General features: G+C 40.7%; 1 protein-coding gene across 2 annotated transcripts in view; it reads left to right on the top strand.

Annotated features, from left to right (window-relative positions):
- LOC147304625 (uncharacterized) overlaps window positions 1-9,753 on the top strand; it is a 14,821-nt gene continuing 5,068 nt past the window's right edge. The window contains exons 1-5 of one of the 2 annotated variants that reach the window (XM_086279811.1): window positions 1-1,054; window positions 2,113-2,639; window positions 4,176-4,225; window positions 4,488-4,621; window positions 9,410-9,576. In XM_086279811.1, coding sequence (XP_086135937.1) covers window positions 2,154-2,639; window positions 4,176-4,225; window positions 4,488-4,621; window positions 9,410-9,576 — 837 coding nt within the window. In that variant the 5' untranslated portion in view covers window positions 1-1,054; window positions 2,113-2,153. Of the gene's footprint in view, window positions 1,055-2,083; window positions 2,640-4,175; window positions 4,226-4,487; window positions 4,622-9,409; window positions 9,577-9,753 lie in introns of both variants that reach the window. The other variant, XM_086279810.1, reaches the window with a different exon arrangement.

Below are 9,753 nucleotides of genomic sequence, written 5' to 3' on the forward strand. Positions count from 1 at the left end.
CTATGTAGCGCCTCACAGATTGATTCGTGGATTTTGTCTGTCTTGGAGGAATAAAACATTCTCGCAGCTGGAAGCGGCTATTCTCCTCTGACCTCAGCCTCCAGTATCACCGGCTATTCCCCCAGAGACCTGCTGCGCACTGGATAGTTTATGTTTCAGACCATTCCCTGTAAACCATTGTTTAGAAAGTCCTAACACATCAGCAGTCTCTGTAACACTGTACCAACAGCCATGCCAGAGTCAGATGCTCGGTTTGAGCTTGAGCAGGTCATCGTGATTGTTTAGATATTTGCGTCATTCGGGCCAAATCATTTTATAGCAATGCAAATCCAATGATGGACGTATGGTCCGCCTTTCTTCTTCTGACTGCGTGACTGGAGCTTAATTAAAGTGCGAAAGAAATCATATAATTTATTAACAACAGGGTTTCTTCTTACTTGGTCCTTTCACTGAGCCAGATCCTTTCGTTGTTACTTGACACAGATGCGTTTGAATCGCCCGTTTTTTTGTTTGTTTGTTTTTTTAAAATGCGGTTTGTTTATTTGAAACAGAGGTTTACGCCGCGTGGCGTAAAATACAGAATCCCGGAGGCTTCTACGGATCATTTTCAGCGTCTTAACCTTTTCAAACGCTCTTCCTTAGCAAAGTTGTTTGAGATGACATTTGGCTGACTTGTCTCAGCTGCACCTCGGCAGCTCCCTCCTCTGATAAAGTGTGACGGACAAGTTGAGGCAGGACTGAAGGTGTGGCAGCCGCAGCCGTGAGGAGGAGCACGCACTGTGTCGTGTAAGAAAACTTTATGGAACTTGTTGTGCTCTCCCCAAGACTTTTCTGTCGGTGAGCACTTGACTGTGTTGCAGAAGGATCTGAGTCAAGAACAGATCTGGGAGGGCTGTCGCAGCAGGAACGTCGGAAGTTGATTTCGCGTTCTCCCGGACACCTGAAATCTGCAAAGCTTAAAGCCGGACTCGTCAGTTCATGGACATTTTCCCCTTGAGATCTGGAGGATTTTTGCTTTTGGCCATGGAGAGAGCTTAAGATTCTCGAGGAAGAGGTAAGTACACTGACAGAGCCCCGGCACTCCTTAACGATTTCAAATATCAATCAGCTGTCGTTTTTCCCAGAGCTGTGCTGAGCAAAGGTCTGGGAAGCTGCATGGCATTACGTCTCAGTATGAAACAGTACAATAGCAGCATTGCAGTGGAAGATAAAAACCAGCGATAAAGTTCGTTAAGTTAATATTCATGGACAATTTGAACTGGGAAAAGACCAAACCTCAGTTCTAGGAAATGTTGCCAAGTCAGAAATGTGGAAATTAATTATTGACAAATGTGAGTTTGTCTGCCGTACATGTGTATAAGACTGTTTTTATATGACTTCTATACCGCCTGGTTATACTTTTAATGGTCAGAAACACTTGACTTGCTTTATTTGCGGTTGTGCAGAATAGACCAAAGAGTAGTTAAACACTAAAAGTATTAGGATAAGAAAAAGAGACTTCCTTTAAATTGAAGCGAGACTCCTGAGACTACATTGCAGCTTTTATAATAGTTCCAGATTTGTGAGAAGGAAATAAAAATGAAGTTACTCTTTGGGTTTTCTTGTTCTCCAGCCTATAGGCATTATTTATGCCTCTAAATCCCTAAACCTTTTGAATTAATATTCACTGGATGTGAATATTTTATGAAGAGCATTTATACATTTTGATGAGGGAAGTCTGTCTCTGCTAAATGGACCTCCACTATGTTTCCCAGAGAAACAGTTTAGGACTGTTTTGAGGCACATTTGCTTGTCTTCCAAACTCCTCAGATTCCCAATCTAATTGGCTAATTATGCAGTGGCCTGAAACATGGCCAGTGCCCAGAGGACCCTACATTTAACCAGTAGAGCCAGAAGGTTCCTCTCCCAGTGTCCTGGTGTCAGACAGCCATTCATAGTAGAAATAAGGAGAGTTGCCTGTGTGAGCCTTTTTTTTTCTAATTGTCCAATTTTATCACCTTTCCCCAACCCTACTCTTCCCCCGCATATTTCTGTGCTTCATTTCTGGTCTGATCCCTTTGTGCCCCTTTTTACTTATTTCTAGCTTTTACTGCTTTACTTTCTTTTTTGCAGTACCTCCTTTTCCATTCTTCATCACTTCTAATACAGCTGCGATGCGTAGATTCAGCTCTGAGGGTTCCCTCCTTGATCTTGATTTTCCGACATGGAAAAAAGTGGCACTGAAGAATTCTGGACAAGACCACGAGTCTGGCACCTGCACACTTCACTTGCAGGATGATGAGCTGGCTGGGAAATCAGGTCGCCTGACTCCCATCATCCAGGAGCCCACGGAGAGTCCGGGTGAGATGACGAAGAATGAGCTGACTCGGGAGCACAGCGTGAGTGCAGAGAACCTGTGCGAGCTGAGTAAACTGGAAAAGAGCCAGCTCAGAGGCTGTCTCATCAGTCAAGGCAGCAGGGCTTATAGTGACAGTCAGCTGGCCCCAGCTGTGCAGGGCAGCACTGAGAGCATGGAGAAAGCCGATCTGCCTCCATCGTCGCCTTCGTCCTCTTCCAGCTCCTTTAAGATGGAGCACAGACACCAACAGAGAGACAGACTGACAGCTGCTAAGCTGCACCTAAAGAGTCTTTTCGCACAGGTGCAGTAAATTACATTTCTATTTTGTTTCTATGCTGTGTTTTCGTGCAGCTGGTACTTTAACAGATTACACCCTCTAAATGTTGTTGTAGATTTTTAGAGGAAGAAAAGCACGGCCACCTTCAAAACCCCCAAACTGTACATTTACCCATCCTCTAAACTCCTCATATCCCAGTCTAACTGGCTAATTGCAGCGTTTTCCAGCCTACAGAACACAAATGATCCTTTTCACGTGTCCTGGTGCCACGAGGGGACGTGCACAATGCCTTACAAGGTTTAAACACTTTAGTAACTTTGAGCCTGTTTTTCACTTGGAGAGGCTTATAAGTGACAGGATGGCTTAAGTCAAACTGTCACTTTAGAGAGTTATACATTTCAAATAAGCAGCTGTGGTGTTCAGAAATATCACAATGTACACACTGAAATGTTAGCAAACAGCAAGTTGTTTACATGGTCAGCAGAAACATAGCAATAGCAGCTGAATAGTACAGCTGTTGTCTGAAATTCCCTTTTTCCCATAAATTCAGTATGATAGAAAAGTACGAGGAAATAAAAGTCTTGGAAAATAATCGAGACTGTCTCTAATGAGTGTCCCAAATTCCCAATCTGCTGTAGGATCTGTGTAAGCTGGTGCAGTAGATGGCTGTGGTCACATGCACGTAGTCTCTCCATTCTGTTTGGCATCATTATGATCATGGCTCAACTGTTCAAATGGAACATCTTCTGGATATCTATTGTCTATTTAGTTTACTTACTCCCTCGTGCTCAATGCTGCTCTTCATTCTTTATGAATTTGCATTTAAAAACAACCCACATGGGTCCAGTTTTTCACTCATGGGGTTTTCTGTTTGTACATGAAGGTAGATAAAACTGAATTTGAATAACTGAACTGTAAACTCAATGAAACAAATACAGAAACACTCAATTTGTCAGGCATCACTAATTTTCTTTTAATTAAAATGCATAATTTGCTACTGCAGTGCTGGAACTTTCCTGACACTAGATGCTATATGTTAACAGACAAGTGGAGATTATAGTAGAAGTACACGGCTGTGCTCAAAGGGTGTCATTTGATTGCTGGGTTTTTCTATGAGTTACTGCAAATAAACAATATATTAAGCACCTTGAGGCGACTGTTTGGTGATTTGGTGCTGCATAAATAAAACTGAAATGATACCTTTAATTGGGTCTGCCTTAAGTAGACTTTTTGGAAAAAAGAAAGGTCTCCTGTAATAATTAGTGTTGACTGGAAGCAGGATATTGAGTAGTGGAACAATATATTATTTTGAGATATTTTAATCCAAACCACACAGGCTGCTTTAGTGTGAAATGACTAAAGAATTGAAAATAAGACAAAACTGTTTTGTGTGCATCAGATATGCGCGTCTTCTGTTTTAGCTTCAGTCTTTTTCTGTTTACGGCCTCTAAACAGTCACTGTTGTTCAGTCGAGCTGTTTAAAGCTGCTGAGGTCTGGAACAACTTTCAACAAATGATGAAAAAGGTTAACTTCAGTTTACTGTGTGGTTCCTGTTTCAGAGTCCTCATTCGTCAAACTCCAACCTGGCCAACACAGAACAAAAAGACAGGTGAGAAGATGGTTTATTTTGTTAGTTCTGGTAAATATAGAAATAACCCCCCCACCCCTTTTTTTTTTTCTTCAAATTTATTTATTTTTTTATCTTAGAGTCACTTTCAGGGTCTCTCTGATTCTGAAAGTGAGTCGGTACTTATCTTAATGTTATAAGAATGTGAAGGTTTGATGTTTATTTCAATGACAGCGTTATCTTTGCTACCATCTCCTCTGACACACCTTGACTCTCTCTGTTACCATCTTGTCCTGTATCATAGTGGTAAAGAGAGAAGGTCTCGCCTTGTATTCATGCATCAGTGGAGTCAAGTGGGTCACAGTAGGAAGAGGAATTATAATCGAGATGAGCTGGAAAAATGGGCCGAGTCCTTAAATGTCCTGCTGGGAAGTCCAAGTAAGTCCTGCTTTTTTCTGAGTTTTGGGTCTGATACTTGACATTTTAAGCAGAAAACATTCTGACTGTAAATTGCTGAACTTGTATTCCCTTTAATTTAGAGGAATAGAAAGAAATGTCTTTAGGGGGATGGCTGAAGCACAGAAGGAAGTGCGTGTCTTCTACTAATCAGAGGGTTGGTGATTTGATCTGCATGCCAAAGTATCCTTGACATCCACACCATAGTGCATGCATCCCACTCTGTGTTCATCAGTCTCCTCCACCCACTATAAATCAAATCAAATCACTTTTATTGTCACATCACATGTGCAGGTACATTGGTACAGCACATGTGAGTGAAATTCTTGTGTGCGAGCTTCACAAGCAACAGAGTTGTGCAAAATACAATAATGGCTACATCTGAAGCTAATAAATATATGTACAATATATAATAGATGCTAGAGTGTGTGAAAGTTGGATATAAAGCACTTAGGTGCAGAAAATAAATTGTGTGTGTGTGAATAGGTTAATGAGCCATGCTGTATAAAATGCTTTGGGTGCCCAAGTAGAATAGAAAACCAGCTATATTTAAAAAAAAAAAAAAAGAACAGCACAAATTCTTACTTACAGGGAATTAAATGTTATTTTTTTTATTATTATTTAATTTTTTTTAAAGAAGAAGTAAAAGTGGGTGGACAATCTAACAAGCCCTGAGCACGCCCGATCTCGTCCATTTACCATTTATATAGTTTTTCAGATGAAACACAGCTCATTAAGTATTTTTTATTTCAGAGTTCAGTTGGTTTTATCCAATTACGCTGCCTATTTTATTTCCTTAACTTAGGGTCAGCCAAGATGCTGCCTCAGTGGTTTTCCTTGTACTCAGAAGTTCCTTGTTTCAGAGTTCTGAAAGCAAACCAGGATGTTATGCATTTAAAATGAAGACTGGAGTTGGGTAAAATCCTCTGGAGTCTATACACTGTTGGAGTAGAGCCAGCAGAGAGAAGATGAACTCTTAAAGTTAATACATGGAAAAATCATTAGGGACAAGTTGTTGATCAGGTGTGACAGACGGACTGAAGCGGGACTGAAGGACACTGAGGAAAGTCGTTAGAAGGATATCTGATGTCAGAAATTAATGAAAATAATTTTGGCAGTGCGGGAAAGAGGAAATGCTGGAGTAGCCAATGAAAAAGAATTCCCAGTGGGAAAAGAAGTGTTGGGGGAAATCTCGCCATCTGAATGGTCACCAGAGTTTCATTTATACTCCAGAGGTTGAATCCCCAAATTCTTGGTGACCTGCAGATCTTTCTTTTGGCCCTGCTGTCAGACTTACACATCACTCCTGCACTGGGGAGACATTCAAGTCAGATGACCACATCGCCCTGATAGGACACTGACAGTCGTCGTGCATGTTTGCTTTCTCCATAACTTGTGCTGCACGTCTTACTTGAGGACGGACGTGACATTTTTAGTTCCACTACAAGTTAGAGTGGACGCCCACGGACCAGTTTAATGTCAGACAATGTTTTCATGGACCGTAGTGGAAAAATACAACAAAATAAATTGATACGACCAAGACACAAACTGTGGTGTTTTCTAAATATAATAATAATAAACGCGAAGTCACTGTGTAATTGTGCAACTTTATTAGCAGCGTCGTCCTGAAATGCGCCAACAACATTGAGAGTAACATCCCTGCCCCTTAATGCTCTCTGGTTGCTATGGTAACGCGTAAACATTTCTTTCAAAATAAGAAACAAGAAACACAACTACAACACGGGAAAAGACCCAGGAAACTGAGTTAAGGATAAAAAAACCTGAAAACCATAAATTTCTCACCCGAGCCTCAACTCTCGCTGCCCGGTACCAAACAACTCACAGCCCGGGGGTTGGGGACCGCTGCCCTAGACACCCCCCCCCCCAAAGTTATAGTTAAAGTTAAGGGAACACTTGAAGAATATTTAATTTTTGGTGTGACTTTGAATCCAGCCCTTAAAGGCCTGGCTATTTTAATTTCCTGTGACCTTGAATTACGCACACGACATGACGAAAACAGATTTTCAACTTGCATTTCTTTCATTAAGAGCTGTGTAACTTAACATTATGGTGTTAATTTAGTTTTTTTCTTTGCTATGTTTTTAGACTCTATATAAGGTAATGATTGGATTTGGGAGAATACAGAGGATTTGGGAAGGGAAGAACACACAGCAAATAATACGGTTAAAGCAAAATGGATCAGAGATTCCAGGTAGGATTGGGAAAAGTAATAAAAGGCCACCTGCTCGTTGGCAAATGAGCAACCAAACTTTACACACAGGTACATTTTAGTCTGCTGGAGATTTTTATCTGTGTCAGATATGTCACCATGTTACTTAGCAACCATCTAGCAATTGGCTTTTATGACCTGCGACGCCTCGCAAAAGCATCCTAATGTCATGACAATAACTTTTCATTTATATCCACAAAGGCTGAATTAAACATAATTATAATGTTGTCATGTTGCCTAGCAACCACCTAACAAGGTGCTAAAATGACCCTTTAATTTAATCATCTACAACACCTCATGAAACCACTGTGTCATTTTCATTTCATGGTTAACAGCATAGAAAGACGCGTACGAGTGAATTAAAATAAAGCCGCTTTATTATTCCTCCAAACCTACTTTGAGTGCCTGTATTTTGGAGAAATAAGTTTTGATTGTTATATCCATTCTTTTTTCTTTTATGGGGGCTGCTTGGTTTGAGGACACCAGCAATACTCCTGTTACTTCATTTACATATCAGAGATTACACTTTGCTTAAATTAAATAATGCACTGCTTCCCTGGATCACAAAGGTGATTTGTTTTCCGTCATTCACAATTGAACCCTTGCAGTAATCATTTTCAGGATGACAGTGCAGCTGTGGGAGTTGCCATTTATTGCATTCTTGTTTAACAGGTACTAATAATGTAAACTCTGGAAAAATAAAAGAATTGTGTTCAGATTCAAAGAAATACAATAAGAAAGTATTTTCTTTATATACTTCAAATTGCAGCAGGATAACCTGACACTGAGAAAGATACTTTAGCTTTTGCACTTGAGTGTAAAAGGTCATTTACTTTAATGTCCTTACTGTTTGTGAGATTCTGACCTGAATCCTATCCTGTGACATTTCAGTGTCTCACAACTTCTGCCTTGAAGACATGTTTGCGCAACAAAAAAAATCACATGTTTCTCAAGTTTTTAAGCTGAATCGATGTCGACATCTGGTCTGACGTCAGTGACCCCTCTGTGCTGCTAAAAGTGCAGCACTTACCCTACCCCTGCTGCTTCTATGAATAGAATAGATAGTAAACACCAAGACGGTTATAAATCACAGCTGTATAAAGGCTTGAGAATGTTTGACTTCCTTGATATTAACAAGGGTTCTGGGTTTAACGGTGCGTGAAGGGGAAGCGCGTACAAGCTCCTGAATCCTGTTTCTTGGTAGTATGCTTTGTGCTGGTGTCGTCTATCGTTTTCACCCATTCAAGAAAAGCAGGGCATGTCCCGATGAAGCCCTTTGATAACACCGATGCATTTGCAGCATATTCTGAATGCCACAGAATGTTTCCATTCATTGTTTTCTCTTGTCACGTCAGTTTCCTCGTCATCATGTGCACTACCCAGTCTGACAAAACTATAGACGTGACTAAATTATTCAGGGTTTCAGCCTTGGGCGATGTCTTTGTGTACATTATACAGAGGAAGGTTGTGCCAGTAATGTGATCAGCATACTACTTCTAAAGGAGAACTTTTGTGGTAACTGGATAAGTTCTATGCAAAGCCTATTCAGGCAGATCAAAAGTGAGCATGCTATCAGAAAAATCAAGCTTTGTTGACAAAGCCCCCCCCCCCCCCCCCCCCCCCCCCCCACACACACACACACAAACACACAAACAAACAAAACACTGCAATGCAGAATTTCTTAAATTAAAAATAAAATCTGCAAAGCTAACATAACTGATCCATGCAGTCTGAGTCCTGCTGTGATTAAAAGAAAAGAGATGATGTCAGGTTGCGTCACAAAAATGTCTAAATGTCAGATTATCATCTTGCTTTTAAAACGTCTCCTCCGTGTCCCCCAGCTTGTTCAAAGTTGAACACTATTACTTCAAATTGACTCACCACAGTCATTGTTTATAATTAATATTTTACCATAATTAACAATTAAATGTTGAAAAGAATAAAATAAAAAGTTGACTCCTGACAATAACAGAACTCTAGTCTTAGTGCACGTCATAGCAAATGACCACAAGGGACTCAGTCAGTGGTCATGTTCACCATTTATTATAAATGTAAAGGTATTATTACCATTTTTAGGTTGTAATGGAAAAATGTTAATAAGTATAAAGCCGTTGTTCTAGCTGGAGCTGCGAGTGAAAGAAATCCAGTGGCTCTTAGCAGCAGACCCAGATCCCGCATTTAACTAGTGTTTATCTGTTGTCTTTAAATGACAAAAGGGGGGGGGGAAAGTGAACAGCTGTTTAGAAGCCATTATAAACCCCATCTAGCAGTTAATGAGTTTGTATAAGTGGTACGATCCTCTCGATGGTAGGGAGGAATAACAAGACATCACATTTGACCATGCCAGAAATCAAATAGATCATGTGGTATGTTCATGACATTTCTAACCTTCAGTAGGACGTTCACATGGAAAAAGAGTAGAGCTAGGTTGCTTTCTCTAGTCTTCCTTTCAGGCATGATAAAGTGTTTCTGTGTTCTGTGCTATAAGATACATAAATTGATGTTGTGCTAAGGCTCACTTGTCGTCCTCTTCCTGGCAGCTGGTGTTTCAGTATTTGGAGCATTCCTGCGCTCTGAGTTCAGCGAGGAGAACCTGCAGTTCTATCAAGCCTGTGAGCGGTACAAACATTCGTCCACCAACTTCAGCCTGCAAAGGAGAGCCAAAGACATCTGCGCAACCTATATCCAGCCAGGAGCCCCCCGGGAGGTACACATGTTCATACTCAGTCTTACTGGTTGCACTGGGCAGCCTGTCTTCTTGGAACAGGAATTGTAATTCAAGTCCTGTTTATTTTTTCCTCTTTCTGCATTGCCAACTTTTTTACTGCTCAGAGTCTCTCTGTGTTATCAAGAAGCTTGTGTGGGTGGTTCAGATTTGACGTTA

The sequence above is a fragment of the Aulonocara sp. 'chitande type north' Nkhata Bay genome, linkage group LG22, assembly GCF_057382095.1.
Source record: "Aulonocara sp. 'chitande type north' Nkhata Bay isolate Kocher_YH1m ecotype deep benthic linkage group LG22, A_spYH_male_GT1.1, whole genome shotgun sequence".
NCBI lineage: Eukaryota > Metazoa > Chordata > Actinopteri > Cichliformes > Cichlidae > Aulonocara > Aulonocara sp. 'chitande type north' Nkhata Bay.